The sequence below is a fragment of the Pezoporus flaviventris genome, unplaced genomic scaffold (genome assembly GCF_033815535.1).
Source record: "Pezoporus flaviventris isolate CSIRO_AGI_PZ_B2104156 unplaced genomic scaffold, CSIRO_AGI_Pfla_v1 ptg000073l, whole genome shotgun sequence".
In the NCBI taxonomy this organism is placed as follows: Eukaryota; Metazoa; Chordata; class Aves; order Psittaciformes; family Psittacidae; genus Pezoporus; species Pezoporus flaviventris.
In genome coordinates this window covers 2,012,596-2,040,567 of record NW_026892621.1, presented here as the reverse complement: position 1 = coordinate 2,040,567, position 27,972 = coordinate 2,012,596, and the positions used below count along the sequence as shown (strand labels likewise).

General features: G+C 44.5%; 1 protein-coding gene across 1 annotated transcript in view; it reads right to left on the bottom strand.

Moving 5' to 3' along the window:
* SYNPR (synaptoporin) overlaps positions 1–27,333 on the bottom strand; it is a 108,832-nt gene extending 81,499 nt beyond the window's left edge. Inside the window, exons 1-2 of the mRNA XM_061472884.1 lie at positions 27,189–27,333; positions 27,014–27,079 (exon numbers count right to left, since the gene is read on the bottom strand). Of these exons, the coding sequence (XP_061328868.1) occupies positions 27,014–27,079; positions 27,189–27,206 (84 nt within the window). The 5' untranslated portion in view covers positions 27,207–27,333. The remainder of the gene's footprint in view (positions 1–27,013; positions 27,080–27,188) is intronic.
* Between the last annotated feature and the right edge of the window lie 639 nt (positions 27,334–27,972).

Sequence of the window (27,972 nt, the reverse complement as noted above, 5' to 3'; positions counted from 1 at the left end):
CTAGACCTTGAGTTACAGAGCATAAATCCATGTCCACAGGGTTTATGCTACTGGGGACAAAAAGTCTGCTTAGAAATATGGCTGGGAAAATGTCAAGCAATGAGCTATATCCATGATGGAATGACAGGGAGATGATGAGTTTTATTCTGAGAGCAAAATGGTATTTTGATACCGAATGTAAATAGGTTTGGATGGCACTGGTTTTTTCAAAGTCTGAAGCTCAGAACACAACCCTAAGAAGAAAAACCGCTTGCGCCTGTTTTGTTTATGATGGAGTCATAAGCAGCAGTCAGGTATTTTCTGTTTGCTATCAAGCAGTTCTTGATGTATATTTTCATCTGTTCACTCAGATGAAAATATTTTACGGCAAAGACATTGGTGAGCACCCTTGCACCAGCAAGTACACAACACTGTGCTGAAGCAATAGGGTACATATTCCATCTACATGCATATCAGTATTTACAACATGCAGCAGTAAATGATACATAAAAAACATGGCCATAAACACTTACCTTCAAGGGCAGCTTCAGCAACACATGTATTTGTTGAAAGCAAAAGGAAAGCCTAAGCTGCAGCTATGCTGGCAGAGAACTCACCAGTGCAGCTCTATCCCTCCTCACTTTCACTACTGTGTGATGGGTGGTCATGTTCTCTCATTAACAGTAGTTACAATACCAGTACTGAACACAGTGCTGCACATGGATAGTTTCCCCCGAGGGACAGGAGGCTTCTCTTGATTTTGGAATTCACCTTTGGTAGGGTGCACTTGCTCCTGGCTGCTCTGCCCCCCCATAAAGAGGTGCCTACTGCTTTTGGAAGAGAAAAGCAGGACCCACGAGGAGGCACCATGCAAACCCACGCTCCCCAAACCCTGGCATTCCTCCTAAGATCGCTTTGTGAATCACATTTCTTCCCCAAAAGCACCAGCCTGACCTTGACTCCCCCTCACCTTTCCATTTGCAGTCAGCCACCTGTACAGAGCCAAGGTTGCAGAGCTGCTGGCTCCTCAGTTTTGTCTTTGCATTTCCAAATGCCTCAACATTCCTCCACTCTCCAGCAGGTAAAGCCATGTGTCCCACTGGGACTGTGACAGGGGACCATCAACCATGTCCTTCTGCTAAGAAGGGGCAGTACTGGGAGATGATTTCCTGACAGCTCTCAAGTGCTGTCAGGACAACAGAAGACCCATCTTCCCTCTCCATCAACAAGAAGCTGGCTGGCTGAGCCTCAAGAACTGCCATTGACTCCCAAAATATACTACAGGTCTACACGAGCTGTTTCCTTTCACACTGAAACTGAAATAATGTATTAAATGATGCAGCTGGAAAGGAGTTTCCCAAAGAGCTATTCTGGTGCATGTGTGCTTTCCCCTTAAAACTCAGATTTGTCACAAACCATTGTAGACAGGAAGGATGACATGTTCGGTACAGAAATGTTTTACATTGTCAAAATTCGTCTGAAGTTTCCAAACTTAACAGTTTGTGCTGTAAAAGACACATAACAAAGAAAGTACAATGGAGCAAAATCAAAACACTTCAGTTGACCAGACCTGAGGTTTGAGGCGTTGGGATCTTTTTCAAGGCAAACAGGCTTTCAAGATTTCAATACTTCTTTCTGACTCAGACAAAATGTTGGCATTCTTGCCTTTTTTTTTAAATGAAACATGAAGGCTTTTTTACACATAGCTTCTTCATTGAGAAAGAAATTGCCTTCACGTGTAGGGAGAGGGCAGATTTTTCTCCTCCCATGTCCTGCACTCTGCGACAACCCCTTGAGAGCACAACAGTGACCAGGGCCAGCCTCTGCCCTGTCCTGTCCCAAGGGCATTGCAACCACCATGCTCTCACAGGGCTGGAAGCAACCATGAGGGTCATCATGTCTCCTGCTGCTAAGGAAGCACAGCATCATCAATCTTGGTTTTCTCACAAACCTAGCTTTGCTTCCTTTCTTCCCACCATTCTGACAAAGGAGCCTCAACTTCCCAAAGGTTCCTCTAACCTACAGTGTGCCTACAGCCACACAGAGCTGGTTCATCAGCTCAACCAGCTGTTCTCCCCTTGGTGCGTCTAAAGAGCAGTTATTTTTAGGTATGCCCAGTCCACCCAAAAAACAAGCCAAGCCCTCTTTTGTCTCCCTCTTGCACAGCAGTCCCCATTTCACATTACACCAGCACTTTTTCACACCCTTCCCTGCTATCAGAAAACAATTTAGCACCACACACCAGGCAGGAAAGCTGTCCTTGGCTACCTCTTTTGCTCTTTTTGCAAGGTGTAGCCCAACCCCAAACATTTCTCTTCTACAAACAGTGCCTGACCTCCACAAACACAGCAATCACACCAAAAAGGCTGAAATACTCTATCAGATTTATCACCTCCCTCTATTACCTGGCCTATGACAACATTAAGATTAATTCATTTTTTAGCACATTGAGAAGCAGACCATGCTGAGGGTGAGTTTTGCCCAGAAATCAGACCTCCAGGAGGATGCAGAAGAAAGGGAGGTACAGGGACCCCAATAAACACCCTGCTTCAGTGAGCACCTCCAATTCAACAAAGCAGCCATTGGCATCCACTACACCCCAGCATCCAAATGGTTCAGTGCCCATAAGGAAAACAAAAGCCCTTCCAAATGCAGCACAAACCTTACGGGTTTCATGCTCAGCCTGGCAAACACAGGTTTGTTTTTCTTCTGAACTTCTTCTGCACTCAAAACATGCAGGAAATTGTCTTGTGCTACTGCAGCTGGGACTCTCATTACACCACGACCACAAAACCCACAACCAAATGTTTTATCCTATGTAGAAGCAGAGGCTGTGGCCACCATAACCAGCCCAGCCTCCACCTTCAGCCCTTACGTGTACTGTTTGAGTATAATGAGCCTTTAAACCGTTGCTTTTAAGACTGCCACTTTCAGTAAATCAGATGGATTCTTGGGTTGGTTTTATGTTTTGGAAAGAAGGAGGGAGGCTTTGATACTGCCAAAACAACCCCCAAAATCCAACAACATCAAAATAAACCATTTGCTTTTCAATATCAGAAGCTTGAACTAGCATTTTTTTTTGTGTTCATACAGTGACAATACTCAGGTGAGAGTGAAAATAAAGTACTAAGTGTCACAGGCTCAAAAGTAGTATTTTCTGGGTGACAAAGCATTTATGAAGGCAAGTCAGCATCACAGTCTCATTCATGCTCAAATCTGAGGGAATGACTTAGCTGACAACTCCATCTTTTTGACATATCTGTAATTTGCTCTTAAAAGTTAATGCAAACACAAAGTAAAGATGTTCAACATAGAGGATAAAGAAACGCAATCAATGTCTTTCACTCCCCTCAGCTGGAGGTGACACATTCCCTCAAACACATTATTTATCTTGGTATTTCTAAATTATTCACTGCTAATACTATTTTATTTTTCCTAAAAACATGCCAATGTATCACTTTCCAAGTTACTGGCCTCTATTCATTAGGGAGCCATAAACCCCACTGCATTCAGGGTGCTACGGCTCCGAAAGACACACCATGAGAGCTGCTGTCCCTACCAAACGAGTAGAGATCAGAGAGAGGGGAAGGGAATCCAAGCCATGGGGCTGCAGCTTCCCATGGATCACCCAAGAGAAGAGGTGGGTCTGGCCATCAACCTGACTGATGCCTGCTTTTCCCCACCACCCCAATGAGCAGGCTGTGGGATGAATATGCCACCTTGCACATGGCCTCTGCAGAGCATATTGCTTGAACAAGTGCCACTTGTTTGGCACTTGGGAGAAATTCGGCCAAGCCCCGTTAGAAGATGCTGTTTGGAATCATGTTGATGCATCATCCTCTTGCCACAGTATTTTTAGAGATATCTGTGATTTCTAGCTTTTCCTACGCTAGGAAAAAAAACAACCTAGTTTGTCCCTGATAGGCACATAGCAAGGGAAACCAGCCACGCAAGAACCGTTGTACTATGAATATGCAGCAAACGTTGGTACCCTTTTGCTGTAAAGAAGAGGGAGCAGACAGCCAGAGCATTTAGATCCAGATCTTCTTCCTTCAGGTACCAACTTCAAGCACTTTGCAACAGCTAAAGCAGCACAAGGATTCCACATTCAGTTCTGAACTTCTCCTTAACCTTTGTGGTGGCATTAGCATAAGGCAAAGAGACATATTTTGACTCCCATCTGTGCAAATCGTCCCTGTGCTGCAGAATCAACATTCTGTCAACCAATTATTTTATGCTGTATCACAGCACTGGGGGAACAAGGGGGGGAGATGAGGGGGAATCATCACACCTACAATCAAAAGAGCAAGGTTTTGCAACATAGCATGTACTAAAGATGTCTGTCTTAAGTCAAACTAGCAGCCATATTTTATTCAAGAAGCATGTAAACAAATCTGGCACATTCATTATGAAAAAAATTGTGTACCTAGCATATTCATCACATTTGAGATATTCCATTCCTCCCTCCCCACTGAGCTCCATGGAGACAAGTCAATCACAGTTAACCATCTGGTAATCCTTAGCCCAGGCTGTGCAGCTGCTACCTACCATTTTTAATCAGGGCTATGTCTTCCATTCATGCTAAATAGGAGGCATGAACAGCTGCTTGGCCAACACGTTCAAGCAAGCTCCCTCTCACTCTTTAGTATTCCTGGCTTCTCTTCCTTTCAGCTTTGCATTTTGCCCATGTTTTACAACCTTTCACTTGAAAAAAAGAAGTGAAACAAGAGGAAAAGGTTTCTGATCATTAAATCTTTAGAGAGTGTATCTGCTTTAAACAAATTCCTGGTGGACAAAGACTGCAATCAGAGCCTCTGCCTTTAGAAAGTAAAAATCAATATGTCCATGGAAATAGGCTGGGTTTTTACCTAGAGCCCCACAGAAGGGCTCTCCATCGCATATTTCAGGTAGTGAAGTTTCAAGCATACCAGAGATAAGGTAAATTTCAATTAGTGATTTATTTTCTAAATGGGCACAGTGATTTCTTGTCTCCTGCAGGGTTTTCTGTATCCCAGGCACCAAAGCAGAGCCCTCCAGGAGATGCAGGGCAAGGGCGCATGCCAAAGGTTTGTTATCCAGCATCACCACCAAATCAGGCTGTCTCACCTGCTTTGCTTGGATCCAGAGGAGCTTCTCCCTTTCAAACCATGTCTTAAGCTTCCCCCATTGCACAAAGAGCTTTGGGTTATTTCTGTAGGAGTCCAATTTTTCTAGCAACAAACCATCTTTTACCAAGAACAAAATATGATAGTATCAGCACAGCAGTATCCCATCACCTTCCCACGTTGTGCAACAATAGTCACAATTTATACCCCAACACTGTTGTTATAGCTAGTGTTGTAACACTGCAGAACGTTTCTTGCTCAACCTAGCAATAGGCAAAACCAACATGAAGGTCACACTGAAAATAACAGCAATAAAAAAAGACACAACACTGCAGCTATTAGAACAGACTGTCTTTATTAGTGACATGTCACTGGGGAGGTATAATCTTGCATGGGGAAATCAAGTAGTTTGCCTTAACAGGAAATAAGCAGAGGACATTTTCAGTACAGAACAATGCATAAAGGTTAACGTAATCAGGTATTCCTCCTGGCTCACTATGAATTCAGCATTTAGCTTCTGAGAGTTTGAAGCAAGTGAAAAAAACAAGTAATAAATGAGATGACAGGATGGTGTTTCATCTTGTGGCAGGGAAATTCCTCCAAAACACAAAATATGTCAGTGCAAATCGTAAGAGAAAATAAAAAAGGTCTAGAAATGCTGTAGAAGGACCCTGTGAAAAAGTAGCTCTAGGATAATGAGTGCCATCAAATCGATAAGGTTCGCTTCTCTTTCTGTTTTTTATGCATACACACACATAAAATTACTGCAAACATTCTGCTTTAATGGCATTTTAGTATTTCATAAGGGAGAAAGAAATAGTAATCTCTGCGTAATAGTAATCTAGATGTGCAGATTCACTTCAACTCTCATCAGTTAAGAGTAGATTGGAAAATCTCTAAGTTTCTCTGTTACAGATTGAAGAATAAAATACAAACCCTATGTTAGCCCTTTTGCGAAGTCTGGTTTCAACCAAAAAAATTCTTCTCATGAGTGATGGTCCAACACGTATACATCTCTAGGCAATGATTATGCTGGTAGCAGTGAAAATGGGACAAGAGATGAATGCAAGGAAGGAAAACAGCCATTGAAAAGCACAAGTATAGATGATTCTTCTACAGAAAAAAATAATGCATAATGCAGAGGAACCACTTTCTACCACAAACTAACTAAACTAAACTGGAACTATGTGCTGTACACGTCATGGTTTAAAACCAGGCAGAGGGCTCATTCACTCACTTCCCCCCTTCTTTCCCTCCCCTTGCTTAAACTGGCCCTTGCTGAAGGCTGTCTTCTGCTTAGAGGTCAGCATTCCCACTCTGCAAATTCTGAGCATGTTCTCTGACAACCGTTGATGCATCCTCCCCCTTGTACATCCCTCCTTGTTATGAAAGTGAATAACATTTAAATTTAGGATAGAAAACACAGTAAAAGACAATAAAAATTTCCATGCACTAACAACAGGCAGCGGCAAACTACAGGAGCATTAGGAAACCATGAGAGCCAACAGATTTCATGGTAGGGGCTCCGATTGTGCCAGCTGCTCTACAATGCTGAGAATGATGATGCTTTTCCAGAGGTGATGGTGTGGCAGAAACTCAGGCTCAGCAGCACAACCTGAACAGCTGTTACACAAACTACCACATGCCAGAAGAGTACAGGAAACACCTTCTGTGACTGAAGTGATTTCCTCAGTCACTGTAACACTACAAAGTTGTAAAAGCCAAGCTTTGCAACCAAAATACTCTTACATATCCTCCTAAGCAGCAATGCCAATGCTTTAGCCAGTGTTTGCTATTTCTGGCAGAAAAGCTGATTCTCTGGTGATACTACTGCTACACCAAAAGATGATACACCATCTTGAGATGTCGCTGGCTAGTGGACTTAAAGTCTCCAGGTCCTTATGGCACTTAAACCACTTGGTAGGCAAGTGAAACGTCATTAATCCTCACAGCAATTAATTCAGTGTGGAACAAGCCCTGGACAGACACACATCCACCACTGCAAAGACTCAGAATGGCTACCTCCTTCCACACTGGCATAAAATGCGCCAACACTGGATGTGCTGGGATGTCAAGCACAAAAAACATGCAATGAAGGGTTTGGATTTAATAATTTTGTCTTGTGGAGGGTTTTGTCATAAAATAATGCCTTTTTTGGGGGGGAAAAAATATCTAATTTTTACAGAATGTAGTCCAACTAATAGAATTCATTCTTCTTTGGATTTACTCCTAAATAAAACCCAGCTTGGCATCTTTGTTGGTTGAAACAAAACCAAATCACAACCTGCCAGATGTGAGCTGTAATGGTGGTGGTGACGGTTTTGAGCTTGGTTTTTCTCCCCCTACCAAGTAAACTAGTTATGAAACACAGACTAAAAAGACTGAAAGAGAATTTCAGCATCTTTAATTAAAGCAAACAGAATGAACTAGAAATCTGGAAAAATAACTTGTGACTAATATGCAGATTTTATCAGCTTGTGGATCGGAAGCCACAGTTTGCTGGAAGTTGTCTCCTTTCTGCTAATTTTCCTCAGATGAAAAAGGCACTTGTGTTCTCTCTCTAGCTCAATGATTTGCCTCCCTGCCTTTCATTGCATATGTTCAAGTTTGCAGTTACTATTGATAGAATGAGAAAGAATTACAATTCTTAAGATTCTATGAAAATTCTTTTAAAGCCTAAATGCTGTAGAATTGCAGTTATAATTGAGATATTCACACTCAGACATCATCCCTCGAACGTTCCCTTGCAAAATTACTACCATAGATGGAATCTGATTTAAATAAAGGAACCAGTGGGGCACAAGTTTAGACTGTGGCCCCACTGGAGCCTGCTTACATGCATGAAAGCTGGCGATGACAATAAAACAGAAGTGTTCAGGCTATTTTAGGCCAAATTTCCAGTAGGACACTTGAAAACTGCTAATTTGGAAGAGGATAAACACATGACTTTAGAGCAAGAAGAGAAATCTGCTCTGTGATTGTTAGCTGAAACCTTGGGAGTATCCATGCAGAGGGAACTGGATGAGCAAGAGCTCCACAAGTGAAATTTGCCCAAGCTCTACATAAGCCTTCATGTCAAGCATTTCTTGAACCCACCAGCCCCAGTGCTAAGGTGTAGGAAACTGAAGTCATCAATCATCATCTGCAAAGGGGACAAAGCCTGTATATCACACACGAGATCACTCCTGTAGGATTGGGGCTTATAATGGCTCTCAACCAGTTTTCTGCAGGGGTCAAACCCTTGGTTCCTGCCACCCAAAATGGCAAAAAAAAAAAAAAAAATCCACAAAACCTAAATACCTCAAACTGCTAAAGTGTCACAGCACTAATGTTGATGGACTTCAGACTGCATCTCAGAGGCTCTGTGACAGCAGCAGTAGATCTGGTCCCACAAACAGGAAGTATGTACATCTAGCTATTGGAATGCCTTTGTTACACTCAATGACTACAACCATGAATTACACCTGGAAACAAAATTTCTATTTCCTAGGCTTTTTTTTTCTAAAGCACCATCATATGGATATAGAATCATAGAGTAGCTAAGGTTGGGAAGGACCTTAAGATCATCTAGTTCCAACCCGCTGCCATGGTCATGTAAGGCCCTGTCCAGCCTCACCACTTCTCTGGGCAGCCCATTCCAGTGCCTCACCACCCTCACTGTAAAGAACTTCTGCCTTATACCTAACCTGAACTTCCCCTGTTCAAATTCGAGCCCATTATCCCTTGTCCTATATAGACACACATTTACTAGCTCACGCAATCTCTGAGACAAAGTGACTGAACTATCATAATATGTATGACTGGATAAGAAACATGATACTGTCACAAGACCATGAATGAGAATATAACACAGAAAAATGTATCCCTAAGGAGCGTGAAAACATGTTAACCCCTTGATGCTCTTCACAATCAACTATCAGCTACAGAAGGCATGCTGCAATACTCAAATCCCGAGTGTCAAAGATTAAAGACACAACACACAGCCATAATCAATTTTAATCACATCATTTCATCCACAATCACCCTGTGAACAGGTCAGGAGCTAATTGGATCAATAAAGTGAATTCCCATCAAGTGCAACGAGCTGCACATTTAGCAGGGTAAGTTATCCCTGCCTATGGATGCAGAAAAAGAGTTTATTCTCAGCATTATCAGGACAAGATAATTTTTTACACTGGCTCAAGCTGCACATCGCAGAACTGCCAGCACACTGCTTCCCAAAGGCTTGCTACAAAGGGCAGGGCTTTCAGAGTGGCTGCAGATAGCTTACGTACCCACCGCAGTGGCCTTCATTATATTCAGTATTTGAAGCGTAAAACATTCAACAACAGGATATTTTAACTCCTAAAACCAGTCAATTGCATTTGCTGAATTGGACTGTGTGACTGAGTTGGTAAGCTCAGAGAGGGAATAAGAGTGACACAAAAGCCCTGTTTAAAATAGGTCACTTCTTTAGAGAATCCTGTAATTACACACTGCAAATGCATTTGCATGTTCAATGAGTAATACATGTCTCTCGTGATGAGAAAGCCTGGAAAAGCTTAATCAAAGCCTAGCTTATCAGCAAAGGCTAATTGGCTTCCATACTGCATCACCCAGCAGAATCTAGCATTAGTGCAAGCTCTGCCAACTATTAGTTGGCAGAAAATCCCAATTTATTTTGATAACAGAGGTCTTACCTCTGGGGGTTTCCATGGACACATAATCAGGTGATGCATCAGTGGCCCATCTCATGCCCTCCAGTCAGCATCACCCAGTTAATCAACTAGGCAGCCAGGAAAGACAGGAACAGACCATGAAGCAAAGAGTAATTTGGGAAGGAAAAAAGGTACAAGGGTGATACATAATGAGTTGAAATCTTTTTGTTTCAGAAAGAGTGCAAAATAAAAACTAATTAATAAACTGCCATGAGTAAAGCAACCCAAAAAATGCAAAATAATGATGGACTGAAGTTTTCCCTACAGCGAGCTGTCATCTCAGTTTGTGAATTCTGAGGATGATTTCCCCAGCATTATGCAAAGAAATGGCCCTTTTTTTCCTTTTATTTGGCCTTTATATTTTAGCTGCTGAGTCTTCTTTACACTGAGGTGGGGTTTGAAGGCAAGGAATAAACTCTTCTCTTCCTGGGTATGATCTGCCTGGCCAAAACCATGGTGATATTCTAGGGAAGCACATCTTGGTACTTCCAGTCTTGGATTTCTACTGGGACAGCACATGACAATAAATGACAAAATCTAAAGAAAGTCAGACCTTATGGGAAGCAGGGGTTAAACACATCTCTTATAAACATTAATTTATTCATTGAACACTTTATCTGAAATACTCTTATATCTGCATCACAGCTTGATATTGTTATAATGAACCCAGTAGGAAATATCACAAGACATCATTGACTTGGTACAAGCCAACAGCAAGGAGATAGAACCATCATTTATTGCCATACTAAGCCTGGCATGCAGGGAATATTTTTGTCATTTCAGTTTAGTGACTAATTCCAGAGTGAAGGATCGAGTCCTGCAGGATCACCTGCAAGCATCTCATGGCCATTTGCCACCAGGCCACAGAAAAATGTTATCTTCTTGGAGTCTCTTACAGCTAACAAATAAGCATATATTGTACAGTGCAAAGATAAATGCTCTGTAAGCATTATAGACTCATCAATATAGCACTTCACTGCTGAGAAGCTGAGCTCATTAACACTGCTGCACTGGCAGCATCACATTAGGACCCTTCCACCTGGCACTGGCTGGTGCTGAGTAGGTCCACCAGCTCATCCAGAGCCAGCCAAGGTGTATCTGGATGACACGTGGTGCATGCCTCACTAGCATTTGTCATTCAAATCACCCAGCTACAAAACTCCAACAGTTAAGCACAAGCAAAACAATCTAATTTTGTGCTTCAGAAGACCAACTGAGAGTCCCCTCAACCATTTGTAAATCCAAGTGCCAGACCTGGGTGATTAGGACCATGTGTTTCCTAGGTGATAAGCCTTTCATTTTTCTGGAAGACATTTGAAATAGAGCATAGGAAGATTAATCCTCCCTAGAGAAGGGAGAGTTCACTGGCTAATTTCTCTCGCATTTTGATGTAATAATTAGGCATATTGATTCTTCTGCTTTGTTCCTTACCATTATAATGAAATAATAAAGACAACTTCAAGGAAATATTTGAAAGCTCATTTCACATTGTGTCTTCAAACATGGACCACCTAACACTTATGTGCACACTCAAAAGGAGAAGCAAAGGCAGACTCTTGCCTTATTTATCTCTGTAATTCATCAGACATCAACTTCAGGCAGCAAAGTGCTGCCTCAGGCTCCACTCCATTTGCTGCCCATCATGACTATGAACAGCAACACAAATGAGATCCATCTGCTGCAACCAGGACACACATTGCTCTGCTAAGCTCTCACAGCAGCTTGTTGTCAAGGGGGACTGCAGAGAGGCTGACCCCCTCCAAGGGTTATGAAGAACCAAATGCAGTATTTGTAACTCCCCTTGAAGAGCCTCACGGGACCCTTCCTGAAACTATTACACAAATGTTATTTCTAGTTCAAATTTTAAGATTCATGGAAGATACATAACGCTGAAGGATCTATACTGAAAAACACTCATGACAATCTTATGGTCCTTTCCAACCCTAACTGTTCAAAGAGCACAACCAAACTTTTCAAATACAGGTATGAAATTACCCATGAAGGGCTCAGTCTTTGCACAGCATCCGTAGTAGGAAACTGTACCTCCAAGAGATAAGCGGTTTTGGGGCTCCCTCATAGTCCTCAGGGATGTGTGGCTTGGCTGAACAGTTCAGGGCCTGAACTATATGCACTGTGCACATCTGCAGGGATATTCAGAGAGAGCCAAAACTCGAGCAATTATTAGAAGGATGAATTAAGATATTAAATATCTAAAAAGTTCTGAGAAAAGCCACTTAAATTGAAAAGCGTTTTCTCATGTCTAATTCAACATTACGAATTCAATAGTTGATAGGAGTTCTCTGATCTTTCCAGCATGTCTCAGATTTAAATAATTTTCAGCAATTTTGTATTGAGTAGCCTTTAAAATATTAATCTTGTAAAAACACAGAGAAATGCATATGCATTTGAACACATGCTAGCTTCAAACATACCATTAGTGTCAGCTGATACAAAATCACAGTCTCCCAACTGCTGAGGCGCAAAGGGGATGACTGAAAAGGAAGCTAGCTCCCCCAAAAGCATGCAGATATGCTGTCCTAGAATATGACACCAGTGATGTTAGATGTGGTTGAGAATTTAGGTCCAAAGTGAGAACCAATCTTTCCAGAAGTGAGACGTTTACAACAGAATGTGATCACTGGAGTATCTTGACCCAAGAAGTGAACTCACAGCCTCCTCTACCTTTTCTCTTGATGCAAAGCTCACTCAGACTCTCATGTCTGATGTACCTCTGGCACAGTATTAGCTATTAACATTTAGTAGGCGTCTCCTGTGTCTAGTGGTCACTCTGACAGCAGGGGACCAATGTTTATGATTGAATACTTCAAACAAATCTTAGATGCGGCTCCTTCTCAGGAGGAGGAAACATCTGAAGAATGTGTTTTTCTGATGTTTGTTCTCCCTGAGCTATGAAGGGTGGTTTCTGTATGACTCACATCCATGTTTTTCACTTGTGATATTTTTAAACACCGAGATCCAGCACTGATTGGAGGGCAAGAACTGTGCCTTTCCTCCCGTCCTACCCTGAAGGGCCTTTCAACCAGGTACCAGTGACACTAGGAACTGGGAATGCACCATCTCCAGGTTTACTATGGGGACAAAAAGCCTAAAAGAAATAGATTTGGGATTTATGAACGTCAGTCGTATGGGAAAACTAAAACCTGGCAGATTTATTGAAAAAGAAGAACATAGGCCCTTTTCCTATGAGGAAAAAAGAAAAAAATCACTTGGAATAAGGGCTTTTTCCTTTCCTCTCCTCTCCACCCAAGAGGATCTTTACAGTCTTGATCAGAGCTAAATTAAAAAATGCAACTAATCAAATAATTCAAGAATATATTCTCATGACAAGTGGTCCAATGGAAACTGTTCACATGAATTTCCTCCTGCTGCACATCCCTTCTCAAATTCAACCAGCTCACATGAGGGCACCAAGGAGAAGCCCATGCCTGTCAAAGCTATCTTGTAGGGACTGCACCCAGAGTGCCCAGGCCTCAAAGAGACAAAAGATGCAGGAAAGAAATACAACAAATAACAACAACAGAGTTTCATTGCTTTGAAATTGCTCCCTGGAATGCAGCTTCTCTTTCAGCTTCAAGAAGGCTGAAGGGTTTCCTGCTAAGATCAAGGCTCACCATGAAATCTTGCTGACTGGGTTAAAATGTCTTAAATATCAGGTGAATGTAAAGGCTGTCTTTCTTTAAATACAGTTTAGTTCCTTTATAGCATCATTCAAGAGACAAATGCCAGCTGCAAGCTCAGAGGCAGCTAGGTTTTCAGAGGAAAACCATGGGCAAGATTTTGCTCTGGGCAGAAGGATTCTGCTAATGGTTTTGCAAAGCATTTTTTCCTGCAGGAGCCAGAAAGAAGAGGGATTTTGAGGCAGAACCACTACACAAGCACTCAGAACAGCAATAAAACCTGGAAACTTGAGAAAGGCTAAGAGAGGGGGTTCTGCCCAGTCGGGTGGAAAGAGGCTGTGGATGCCTTGTGCCTTGCCGGACGTATATAGAGGTGCATCAGGCTCCTGTGTACCACCAGTGTGGATAAACACGAGTTCATCACCAGAACACCTGAAGCAACTTCTTGTGAAAGAAATACCTGCAAAGGTCTTTCCTCACTAATGATTCAGATCAAAAGGAGAACCATTATCACAGAAACCCATTCAGTCTATGCAACAGGGAATACACTGTTTTCTTTGCAGTAACCCAGAACTGTACAAGACATGGAGTTTAAACACATTTCCATTCAGATAAGTTATCTCTTCCCCTCCCCACCAGCAGCTTTTAAAAGATGCGTCTTGAACTTGCAGCACTGGAGGGTTTTTTCTTCTCAGATTTTTAATTCACTGGCATCATAAAGACCTCTAGCAATTTACAGTGTGAAGAGCGCATTCTCTTCCGATTGTCCTGCTTTGAGCCAGTTTGTACATTATGGTTACTTCATTACTTACATCGCATTACACAGGGCCAAACGAAGCAGCCACCTCTCTGCTGCAGATATGCCCCGGGGCTGGTACAACCCGGGTGTTTCCACATCAGGCACAGAGGCTGGGCTGCCCCACTGCTGTACACCAAATGCCCCTCTGCGGTGCCAAGCCAGACAACACACTGCTTACCCTCATGCTAGCTTGAGAACAGAGTAAATTCAGACTTGCACAAGGGAGATTTAAGTTAGATATAAGGGAGAAATTCTTTACTGTGAGAGTGGTGAGGCACTGGAACAGGCTGTCCAAGCAAGTTGTGAATGCTCCATCCCTGGCAGTGTTCAAGGCCACCTTGGACGGGGCTTGGAGCAACCTGCTCTAGTGGAAGGTGTTCCTGCCCATGGCCCCTTCCAACCCAAACCATTCTGTGGTTCTGTTTCCAAATCTGAGAAATACTGCAAAGGAAGCAGCCACATTATCAACCTACACTAATCAAGGTGTTGCAATGAGCAAAACAACAAAATAAAGAAAACCCAAACCAACAAAAAAATGAAATAAAATTGTGGGAGACATCCAAATCCTGTTGATCTATGGAAGGAACATGAAGGACCAGAATATATTTCTTCCTGCCTCTTGCCATGATGTTCTCAGCTATTTGTCCTCCTGCAAGTCAGATTCCTCAAATGAAGCCCATGTTCCTACAAGTGGTTTTGATGACAGTTTCATCAGGGGTTAAGAGTCACAAATTTGAGGTTTAGCAACCGTGACCAGGCAACATTCAAAGCTTTTACCCTGTTACTTTCTAATGAAATGGCATCTTGGTCAGAAAATCACATGCATTTTCTTCACACACATTCAAAGCAGAAAGCTCCCACAGCTCGTTGACTAATACCTGACCACTGTTTCTGCAAGATCTCTCTTTTCTCTGAGCCATTCCCATCCATACGCACTACAAGCTGGCTTTAAACAAAGAATACAGGTGGTGAAAAACAGATTAGACTGCAAGAAACTCACTTTCCTCTTTGAAGGCACCTGTGCCTTCTCTAGTAACACGGTAAGCTTATGAAATTCCAAGAGGCCAGTCTATAGGGAATACATGAGCGCTATACATGGCACATTGAATACGATTTCGCTGTGTACCACCATATGGAACAGAATCTCAGCGGCATCAAACGTTTACCTAAACTCCATTAATGTCTTCTCCAAGCCAATATTTATAGCATACACACCAGTAGCTGCTGTCAGAGTGTGTATAAATGTTAAACTGAACTGTTAAAGAAACATAATGACAGATGTAGAGATGCTGAAGAGTGCAATCTATTCTAATTTATGATAATTTATTTCCATCATCTGGAGCCCTATTCAGAAGAGAAAGCTGAATGCATCCCAAAGCGCATCACAGGGTGGAGTGTAAAAATCCCCAGGAAAAAAATAATCATCTCTTTTAAACCAAGCAAGAGTACTTTTGTCCTAACACCCAGAACATGCTTAGCAATCTCTCTGTGCAGAAGGAATACAGATGTGGGGTACTCAAGCCCTACCTTCTGGCAGCCCAGTGACACACAGGTTTTATTGCCAGTTGGGAATAGCTGGGAACCGTTTGTCCCGTGAGAGATGTCTGATCATTGCTGAGTCACTACTTTGGGGGGAATAAGCTGCACAAAAAAAAACCATTTATTAGCCCCATCAGAGCTCTTCAGCTGCGTTAACAACCAGCACTGCACCCATGGGTGGCCAGCACTAGCGAGCACATAAATAAAAAGATGGAAAGCTATTTTTATAAAAGAGTGAGCCACGGGTATATGGCAGAAAGAGCTGTTCTAGTTAACTCCTCAGCAACAAAAGCTGTGTTGATTCACTTCCACCATGAGAAGCGAGCCCCATCACGGTCCCGTGTTGCTGCTGTTCTGCTGCAAAACCCATGATGAATGGGATGAGAAAAAGAAAAGGGGAATAAAGCAGTGACAGCACTTGGTCCTCACAGTGGGGAGTGCTGCGGGGCCATGCAGGACTGCAGGCAAAGAACTCATTTTCACTGTATCGTCCCTGGGAAGCGCCTTAACGTGTGCTATGGCAGTGGAGGCAGGAGGCTTTGCAGTGTGGCACACCCAGCGTCCCCTGCATATGTCAGCCCACTGCGAAGCCAGCTCCTGCTGCCTGCCAGGGCCATGCAATCTGGACAGGCACAGATTTTGTGCTGGAACGGGTGCCCTCTCCACAGAGCCGCCTGCCACGAGTGACAGGCTGCGAGGCAGCAGAGGGAACGCACACAGCCCACGGAGACAATGCAGCAAAACAAAGGCGCTTATGAAGGCAGCTCAGTGATTCTCCATGAAGTGGACTGTGCTGCCTCTGAAAAACTCCATGTTTGACCAAAATAAGGGATAGACAATATGCACAGGCTGTCCAGAGAAGCTCTGGCTGCCCCATGCCTGGCAGAGCTCAAGGCCAGGTTGGATGGGGCTTGGAGCAACCTGGTCTATGGCAGAGGGCTGGAACTAGATGATAGTTAAGGTTCTTTCCACCCCAAACCATTCTGTGACTCCGTGATCTCACCAGAATGCCGGTTTCCAATGGAAATTTAGATTGAAAATTATTTTTCCCCCAAGGAAATGAAATGCCTTTTTCCAAATCAAGCTCTACCAGTGACTTATCGATGCAGCAATCACAGATGTTTTCCTGACATCTGGGTACAGCTCAAATTGCAAAGGACAAATGCTCCACACACTCCTGAGTCACCTGTTCCAGGTTATTATACACAAGGAAACTCACTTTAACACCTTTCATTGCCATGAAAATACATCCTGCTCCCAGCTTGCTACCTCCTCTGAACATCATTGAAGACTACCTACCAGCAGCGCAGGGGAAACAATGTGTAACCATATCTTTATTTAAAGACATTTCTGTACATTTAGAAGTCAGCTGTGGTGGGGCTGCTTGGCTACGTGCTGCTCGGTAACTACATTTTGCATGGCTGCATAGAAAACAGCAACTAAATACTCTCAGGCTGGGCACTTGGATGGGACTAATCGATAGCTGTGCCCAGTCAACACCACACAGTATTGCTTAAGCTCGCTAAAGGATCAAACTCTACTAATCATCCAACTTGAAACTGAATTTGTTTAGCAATAAAATCTCAATTCCTGGCTTCAGTCCTTTCAATGAGCAATTCCATCAAGCAAACTCTTCTTGCAGCACCATTCACAGATCAAAAATAGGGAGAGAATATGTTCAGAAAGCAGCTCTATTGAGCCATACTCATGAGTAATCCCCCTGTACACATCCATTTGGTCACCAGTTGGAAAAGTCAGCTTGCAATGTACTTGGCAGTGCTCAGCTTTTGCGCTTTCATCCACACTCAAACACATCCTTACATCTACTTGCAAGATTAGAACAACTCACTGCTACAACTCAACAGCAGACACCACATATATCAGCTCACTGAGATCAAAGGTGCACAGCAGCAAAGAATTTAATTAAAATGTTAAAATTAAACAGGGGGGCATCCATTGTTTAATTTTTTGGCAGGCGTGTTCCTTCAGACTGGGACCTAATCCCACTCCAGCACGCTGACTGCCCTTGGAGATGGCAATCAGGAGAGCTCTACCGGATTTATCGGCTGCTGGGTTTGGTGGTGGGGGAATTCCACACTTGCTCTGCCTTTCAAGCACAGTGTCTATAAAAGCACTTAGAAAAACTGCTCAACTCCAAAGGATAATTATTGCAATATACTTATTCTGCAGTAATAGGCCAGTTTCCAGTATCAAACCCAACTCCATTTGGTTGGGAATGATAGACACCCACCAGCATCTCCCTTCACAGTCCCAAAAGGGAGCTATGACCTTTTCATGGTCAATTGCTCCCAGCCACTTCTGTCTCCATATGAAGGCTGTTCTAAATGGGGTAAAAAACTGATGCACAGCAGTGGGATTCTGTGCAACACAGAGTCTGCAGGAGGAGTAGCAGGGGTAAGGAACTAGATGGCTTTAAACTTGCATGTAGATGGGAGACTTCTCTTGTTTTACTTCAAGCATACCCCCAGCACACAACCAGGGAGAAGACTGCTCTTCAAAAAAGTTCAAGAAAGGATGAAGTTTACTCATTAAATTGTAAGATATTTCCTGACATCCCGGAGTATTTTGACTTGGATGCTGAAGGCAGCCATAGGCCATAATATGATCCACATCAGGGAGGCTCAACAAGGAAGCCACTAGTCTCCTTAGCCTTTGGGAACCCAGCAAGGAAGATTTTGCTACTTCTATAGTACTATTTGGGGTGCCACAGAGGCTTTTCACCTAATATTAGGAAGTTCTGCAAATGCAGTGTCAAATACGCACACAACAGTGCAAGTGCCAAAGGATTTGAGCTGAGGCATCACTTGAGAAGCAGATCACTCGACACAGGAGAGCAGAGAATTAACAACAGGAAAAGTGAAGACTGAGGACAGACACAACAAACTTCTTTTTGAAATTCAAGGAGCTACTGAAGAGCTATTACTATAAATTACTTCCTGATGTATCTATGATCTTGCCAATGTTAGTTAGCATTTCTTTCTGAGATCATCTGGGCAGAATTTCACCCTCAATACTTCAGGTTCATGATCACTTCAGTCAGGCTGTATGCAGCAGGTCTGGTATTTCTCATGGAATAAAGATCAAGTTGACAGATTGAGAGTTTTGCAGTGGTGCTGGGACTATTCCCCTCTCATCTGATAATGTATAACTCATTGATATCTTCCCGCTCTATAGCATTTCTCCTGCTTCCTTAACACAGGGAAACAGGGGACTACAACATCCCTACGATCTCAGAGCCAAGGATGCTTGTTGGGGTCTTCTTAACAAAGACACATTCCCATTCCCCTGACAAAAGCCCCCTGTCTAGGGCCATGATCTCTGACCGCTCTGAAAATAGCCTTACTAACTTCTTCCTTGGCAATGGCACTGACAAACTGAGACATCTGTACAGCACTTATCTGGGAACAGGAGCCCACAGAGCTCCCCCCAACTTTTATTCCAAGCTCCAGGCAGCAACACTTGCTGCTCCCCACAGCATTAGCTCATCAGCTCCCACAGGCTCTGCCTCTAAAACAGTCTTCTCCCCAGATGGTAAGGCATTTTGGAAAAGGCACAGACAGAACAGCTCGTTCAGAGAAACACGTTTATCTATCCATTAGAACACCATAAAGAAGGGAAAGGTAAAACTATAAAGGGCAATGAGTATGTTACCCCAGCCTTTCCTGGCTGTTTCTCATGGATCATGTATGTACCCCACTGCTTAAAGATCAAAGTTGGCATTAGGTTTTGAGATCTTTCTTCTTTCCTCTCTGCACTGAAGACCATAACATTGCTTCCTGCCACGTATGGCTGCTTATGTGGAAAACCCCTTCTCTTGAGGGGCCGTGTCAGTGTAATCCTCTGCTGATTCTCCTCCTGTAGCAGCATTATGAAAATACTCAGCCCTGGCAGTAACCACACTGTCTGATGCTGGATTCCCTGCCTGGGCTTCACACCCTCTCACCACAGCCAGCCTTTGAGCCTGACTGACAGGAGTTCTCACCTCACAATGCATTTCAGTGTAGGCTGGAGCACTTTGCAAATGTATGCAAAAACTGCATGGAAAAATCCTCTGGGCTGTGCACTCAGGAATGTGCCCACATCCACAGGCAACACCTAATATTTGTTGTTTATATTAAAGGTTCTTAGGGAATACTTCTTTACTTGTGTGAATGCCATTACCAAACCCTTACAATGCCATAATTTGTATGTACAGTTATAATCATTGAAAACCCCATAATTTTATGCAATTTAAGCGTTTCCTTAAGAATGGAGAGCAATATTAGATTTTCTAATGGAGTGAAGCATTCTGAATGGGAAAATACTGCTTCCAAAGAGAAACCCAAGCAGTCTCTACAATGGCATGGAGATAAAACTGTGCAAATTAAACAAAGCAAAAGCTTACAGTTTGTCTATATTCAGTATTCTTTTGCTTTTGCCAAAAAGCAAGCTGTCACCTTAGCAACTATACCACACTTTACAGTACATATGCCACTTTGAACAAACACCTTAAAAGCAGCACCTCCACACTGTATGTTCCTTTCCATCATGTTCCTTACCGCACTTTGCAGATACCCCCTGAGAGCAGAAACCATTAAGACCCCTTTGGGCAGTTGCCAAGCTGGACAGGCAGACAGAAGGCCAAGTGCTGTTTTCCACACTGCGCCCCAGGACCAGAGCACTACTTAACCACTTTTATTTGGTGCCAAAGGAGAAAGCTCTGCTTGCAGAGCTGAGGCCTCAGCACTTTGCCTTCCATTGCCAGCCCTGTGCAGAGCCCAGCATCACCTGCTTTCTGCCTCTCTCCTCCTACATCAAGAGGAGGTCCCTCCAGAGCAGAGGGGAGACTTCAGCCAGGGAGCAGGAGGTCTCCCACCCCTTCATTCACATGTGCCATGAATACAGCATGGTTTGGGTTGGAAGGGACATTAAATCGCATCCAGTTTCAACCTCTGCCACAGGCAGGGACCCCTTCCACTAGAGCAGGTTGCTCCAAGCCCCTGTGTCCAACCTGGCCTTGAACACTGTCAGGGATGGGGCAGCCACAGCTTCTCTGGGCACCCTGTGCCAGTGCCTCAGCACCCTCATAATGAGCAAAAGGGTTTTATCACAAGCACCTAGAAGCCTGTCCTCCTCCAACTGCAGCCACTGAATCCAGAGATGTCAACATGCAGGGCTTTTACCCACGGCTCTCATTATGCAGATGCTGATTTACAGGAGTGATGACTGAAACATCTCCCTCTTAAAAATTGGCAAGGAGACTTTAACTGTGTATTGTCTAATGGCAGAGCCCTGTATCTCCATGCATCTTCTTGCTAGTTTGAAAGTCAGATCATTTTTGTTCTTCCTTTCATAGAAACCTGGTTTGCATATATAATCAAATTTAGCATTAATGAGTCTCTCTCCTCATCTCTATTCCTACTGCTTCAAACAGCTACACTTGGATGACACCAGCCATCAAAAGTGCTTACTTACCCTGAGAAGGTTTAACCAGTTTAACCCTGGGATTTCCACAAAAGCAGTACATAACCCCAAAAGTCCTGCCTCCTGGAGCACTGTAGCTCAGCCATTTGCACTAAAATCCTATATAATTGTTTTATACCTGGTCCCACTCTGGGCTGCTAGAGAATCATCAAGATTTAAATGAATCATTACATGCCCTTTTAAAATCAACCTTTCTGTGATCACAACATGAGCCTAAGGGGAAAATGGTAGGTATTTTCCTGATGAAAGATGTCATTTATCTGCAATGTGGTCAGGCACTGCTGATCTTTCTCATTCCTTCCTTGCCTGTACCAGCATTTGCGCCGTTGAACAGCAACATTTTGATGGGACAATGTTGCTCACAGTTTCCAATAAGATCTGTACACAGATAAACATGCATGTGAGGAGCATGCAGAACAGCCAGCGCTCTGCAGTCTGCATAAAACCATGGGATCACAAGACAGACTTTCTGCTCTTTCACTTGAGTTCTGGGTTTTCAGTCTTTAGGGCTTCCATTCATCTGCTACCCTGATCCAAAGGCGTATGGTTTATCAAAGCCAAAGCTTTCAGAATCACAAAACTCCCAGAAGTTGAGGCTTTATAACCAAAAGGTCAAATACCACATAGGCATTGTTATTGCTGCTGCTACCTTTAGCCCAGTCCCTCTGACAGAGTGGCATATGGCTTTCACATCTGGCTTTGACAAGACTACAAAAACTTTTCAGATCTTAGACATCAGGTTCTGTTGTGTGCGATGGGAAATGGCAAAATCCACCCCTCACTTCTTCCTAATAAAAATATTTGTCCGACCTGCAGGTTACTGATGCCCCAATACGTGTTTGTAAGTTGTAGGTGCAATGACAAGGGTTGGCAAAGCCAATACAGAGGACTCGGGTCTCTTGGATGCTCACATCCCCTTGTTTCACTGAGGCAGTTTTCATCTTTAGAGAGCTGCAGTGTATTTTGCATGCATTATGCTAAGCTGCCTATAAGAAATCATCCAATTAATGGCAGCTTACAGAGAAGGGTTAGTTACATGGTAATTACCTTTCTAATATTAAAATACCATAGAAATGGATTTACATTTTTTGATTAAGTGGCATGTGTTTCACTGACCTGACACTACACATGCAAGATCTTGAAGGCAGTAAGTTGCACCAGGCTTTGAAGAACAGATATATACCCATATACCAAGGCAGACATAAAAAAAAGACAACAGTACAGTTTTCACATGTGTTTATGAGCCTTACACACCAGGATGAATAGACCTAACACTAAATGCAGCATCTGATCCTGGCATTGCATAAGCCACTTCAGCAAGCAGAAAGAACCATTGTTTTCATTGCTTTTCTTTTAATAGGAGGGTAGAGAAGATCAAACACTCAACTCCTCCAAGCCCTGCATCCATATGGAGCATGAAGCTCTAGCAAAGTTACCCTGCTACCTCGCCTGAAGTCTCTGCCCCTGTCAGGGTAGACAGCAGCCTTCTGGTGAAGCAAATGCCAGACACACACAAGCAAATATGATGAAGAGTCTCAAGCAACTATAAAAATATCTCAGGCCATAATACACTATACAGAGCAAACTACTAATCACACATGCCTCCTGCAAGCATTACCTTCTTAATTCCCCCCCCCCCCCCCTTATTTTCAGCATCTCAAGTTATTTAAGCTTTTCTAGGACACACTTGAAAGCATGCAGCTACTTATGTCCATTCATACGCATGCAAATATAACCCAACAAACGCGCTCCATGTCCAGATGAGCAATCAGCATTAGGACAAAAGACAAGACTTGTCATCAGTCTTTCAAGACTGATTCCCTTTGCCTTCCAAACACACATCTGTTTGCAAGGCGAGGGGTGGTAACCCTTTCAGAATCTATATAATTAAAGCAAGCTTGACTCTTACATCTATACAACCGAAGCAGCAGCCTGGACTTTTTCCTAGCTCACCAGGCAAACAATCACTTCATGCAAGCAAGGAAGCAAAGCAAGGTTAGCTTGGTCCATGCACACACACATTTGCAGTTTGCCACCAGAAACGAGTGGCAGGTTGCTGCCCATGTGCCCTGCCCTGCTTTGGACATCTTCGGCACATCCCATGAAGATGCTCATCAGCAGTGACTATATGGAGTCATGCAAGGCCTGGAATGTATTTTTCTGCACAAAGGCAAGACTTAAAACAACTCCTGAGACACATTTGTGCTCACTGAACATCCTAATGTCCGTATCAAAGCTGTCTTATCAAGAACAGCCCCAGTCTCCACAAGATTTGTCCTACAACATGAACAACTCACCTCTGCCAGATACAAGCAGCACTGGCTTAAGACAGAGCTACTTTTACGGTCTTTGTGCCCAAAACACCCCTTCTGTTGTGCCTAGACAGGGCTGCAAGCTGGCAGAGCAGGGAGCAACTGTAAAACAACCACCAGCAAATAGCCAGCAAGGCAATCATAGCACCTCCCAGCTTGCAAACTGGTGGAGCTCCTGCATCTGTGCTAGTTACAAAGGAAAGATGGGATGGACATCACTGCAGCTCCCATTGTTTGACGTTGAAATGTGACAGCTTGCTTTGCAGGAGGGAAGTTGTTTGCGGCAAAGCACTGCAAGAAAGTAGCAGAAGTAATTACAAACCTCAGCCTAGTGACACAAAGTTGCCATTTTCAGACAAATATTTGGATAAAACGATACATGAGGCAGCTCATGCATCCCTGGAATGCGCAGAGCCCTGCTTTTTGGCTTAACCTCTCTTGTAGGGCTCCAAAGAGGCAATGAGCTCAGAAACTTGCTTGTCTTTATCACTGTTTGTGAACCCCAATAAAAGCCATCTAAATACATCCAGAGATTCACAGAAATTAATCCAGGGAAACAAATAAACACGTTTCTCCTCTTTCATCTTTCCTTATTCGTTGTCAGGTGTACGTGTAAGAGAGCCTCTTTTCAACTGAGGCTGTAATAGTGTTTGTGACATTGCAACTGGTCGTAGTGCCACAACAGATTACCATGAGAAATAAGCCTCAGAAGGACACCCTCTTCTCGTGCAAAAGTCTGTGGAGTAACAGCCAAGGCAATAAAGAAAAGCAAGACCAAAGACAGTTTTAAACAGCTTTTCCCTGCCCCGGTACATGTCATGAAGCAAGAGCTGACTCTAAGCTGGAAAAATATCAGGGTCTATCTTGCACAGCTGTGTGTGCGGTTTTCCAAGCCCACGTATTCCAAGTACACAGTCTATTACCAAGGTGGAGTTCAAAAATTGCAACTCTTGCTTAATTGCTATCAGATACTTCCCCCCCCCTCCTTTTCTCCTTCTTTCTTTTAACCTTTCCTGGGCCTGAGCCAATGTTGTCTTTTAATAGCTTCTAAATGCAATTTCTTGGCTGAAAATGGGAGTGCAAAGTACACAGGAAATACCAATGAAAACGTATCACAGTGCTGTGAGTATTGAGAAGAATCAGTCTTATCTCAGCATCTTCTCTCAGGGTGTTAGGTGACAGTCAAAGCAGAAGATCGAAAAAGGTCAGATAAAGTCCCTGCTCCTTAAGACAATGATCCATGCCTGAGCCAGACTTCAGGTAAACTGGAATTCGCACATCTATAGATTAATTCCAGAGTGGATACATTTTCCCACCTGAGAAACCTGCTGTCACTGCAGTTTACTTCAGACTTGCAAACATTTGCACTCATTAATACACAGATTCCATCAAGAATACAAGAGGTTTACGAATAAAGGCATGCTGACCCCTAACCCACCATGGGCCTATACAAATTGTCTGATGGATAAGAATGCAGATTCAGGGCTGGACCGGCTGAGGACATGTTTGGTGTACACCATCTCCACACCACCAACCTCTCTGAAGAGCCCCCATACCTCTGCTCCTTATGCTACAACACCACAAGAGTCCCTCCAAGCATGAGAGCCACCCAACACCCTGAATCACGACATCACCAGCTGGGCTATGAACTTTATTTCTCTGCAGATGCAATCTAGGACTCAAGTGGGAGGTGTTAGGAAGTGTAATCTGACTGTACTGATCAAGCACACCACGGCTGTGAGGCTGCCGGGGGAATGTGGAAGTAGATACAGAATCAGCTGGAGCATGTGGCCTTTTAAAGTTTAAAATGATAATTAGGGGGATAAAAGGAGCCTGAGGGAGAGATGGGCACTTAGCTGAAATGAGATGGTAAAGAGAGGTGGGTAGCAGTTGGTAGGCATGGTAAGAGAATGAAGATGGAAGCAACAAGATGAAGTGAATGGAGCTGGAATATGGGTGACCCAGAAAGCTTTTCAAGAATATAAAAAAACAAACACAAACAGCAAAACCCCAAGTCTCCCACACATAATAACATGCTTAATTCTACTTACACATAGATGTCAAAGCGGAAAAAGTAATTTCTCAGACAATCTTAAATGTTAACACACTTTGCACCCTTCTCTTGCATTCCCTTATGGCCAAGAGCTGATACATCCCAGCCATGGCAGCAGAGCTGTTTACATAGAGCCGCATGTGCATTCATATGTACACAAACAGGCAACGTGCGGATAGAGCAGCCAGAAGAGCTCTACATGTGGCTTTCAACCATGACAACAGCAGCTTTCATATTCGGCCATTGGAAGAAGTTACAGACATAGGAAACTGTCAAGAGAGGAGTTCCCACTTGCTGTCCTGAGGGTGTCAACACTCCACAGGGAAGAGTTTCCTCAAGGGTACAACCTGCACCCACTGCCCCAAAGCCCTTCCCGGAGAAGCTTGCTTCCCAACCACCATTAGACGCAGGGCAGATAGTCAAAAGACCATTCTCCCAGCACCTATTTGCCATAGAAATAGCTTTGCTCCCAATTCTTTTGCTCTGCAGCAAGTGATGCAGAGTGGCTGAAGCACCCTTAGACCAGTGTCTAAGGCTCAACCCCTGCATGTCCTGACTTCTCTTTGAGATGGCAGCAGCATCACCAAGTGGGACTGGGGGAGCTGTGGGTGAGGAACACAAGGTACCTTGTCTATGCTCTGCATGCAGGTCACCCTCTGTGGGGCCACCTCATCCCAAGCCTGTGGCACCACCACATCCTCATCACCCGGCTCCACCAGACCTGGTGCTTCGAGATGCCCAGCAGTGAAGAGGAGCTGCTGAACATGGGCAGAGATGAGGTCTGGTGTTAGCTGTTGCCCCCAGCGCACCAAGCCAGCCTCTCGCAGCGGGTGGAACGTGAATAAACGCACCCACACGGGGACTCAACCCCTAAAATACACGGCTTACATAATTCCCCAGCCAGACGGCGTTAGGGAATGTGATTAATCCTCCATGACATGTTCTGAACTTTCCGTTCAGAGAGGCTCTCTCCTCCCGCAGACCTACTGGCGATGAATGTCATTTGACCTGCAGACTTCACTACGAATGAGCATCAGAGCAACAAACAGTGACATTGCTCCGCAAACCAATTATCTGCCTCTTTCGCGGCTCGGCCCAGAGACAAGTTTGCTAAATGCATAATGAGGATTATCCCCCCCGCTCCCAACCCGCCCGTTTAAAAGAGAATAAATGGTTTATATCCAGCACAAGGATGGAAGGGGGGTGACGGGGACGGACACACACAAACACGGCACCCAACCCACCCGGCTACATCACTGGAGGATGTGAGCCCTCAAACCAAGCCCCCAGCCCCAATCCCGACCTTTTCCCACCTGTTCCGCGGGGCGCACTTGGGGGCTATCCCCCCCTCCCAAACCCACCTGCGGCCGAATCGCTGCCCGATACCCCCCCCCCCCCGGGACTCACCCACTCGAGCACCCTGAGGAAGGCCAGCGGCTCCTTCACCACGCGGAAAGTGCCCGCGGAGGCGAGCTGCGGGCAGAGACAGCGAGTCAGCACCGCGCCCGCTGCCCGCTCCGCGCACCCCCCGCTCCATCCCGGCCGCTTCCCCCCCGCATCCCGCCCGCGGGGCTCCGCGCACCTGGTCCACCGCCTCCATGGCGCCGCAGCCCCGCGGAGCCGAGCGGAGCCGAGCGGAGCGGAGCCGCCCCCGAGCACGCCGGGCGGAGCAGCCGGGCGGGGCCCCGCACACCCCGCACCGCCCCGCACCGCGCCCGCCGCTTCTTAAACCGGCATTAATCTGGGGTTAAATGATTGTTTTATTCCGGGGCAGGAAGGAAAAGGGAAGGGAAAAACAAGATGAAAATAACCCGGCTCCTGCATCGCCTGCGGAGGAGCCGGTAACGTCTTCGTGGCAGCAGCAGCGATGGGGATGGCACCACGTTGCATGCTGTCCTTCGTGCCCCTCTCGCCCTCCCCGGGGTCGGCGGCAGCAGAGCGCAGCTCGGCTAGACTGATCTCAGAGCACTCCCTCCTCTTGTTTCTGTAGCGTTTGCTTGGCAGCAGAACGTTTTCTGCCTTACTGATGTTTCGGCCTTTTTTTCCCTAACATAGCCTTAATAAAGATAACACATCCCGGGTGGCACAGCCTGGCTGGAGCAGCAGCTCCCCGTATTCATCCACACTTGTGTTGCCCTAGCTTGTTGACAGCATTTTCAGATCCTCGTGGCATTCAAGAGTCAACATGAGGATTTTGCGATGAAGCCAGGTCCTGCCCCAGCAAAGTGCAGAGGGCACAAACCCATCACCCTGTGTAACAGCACACATCCAGCAAGTGGAGTCAGTCTGCAGCTCTGCAAACACTCAGATGTTCAAGTGAACTGCCACCCTGACAACCAGCTGTGCCACCAGCAGGACACCAGTGC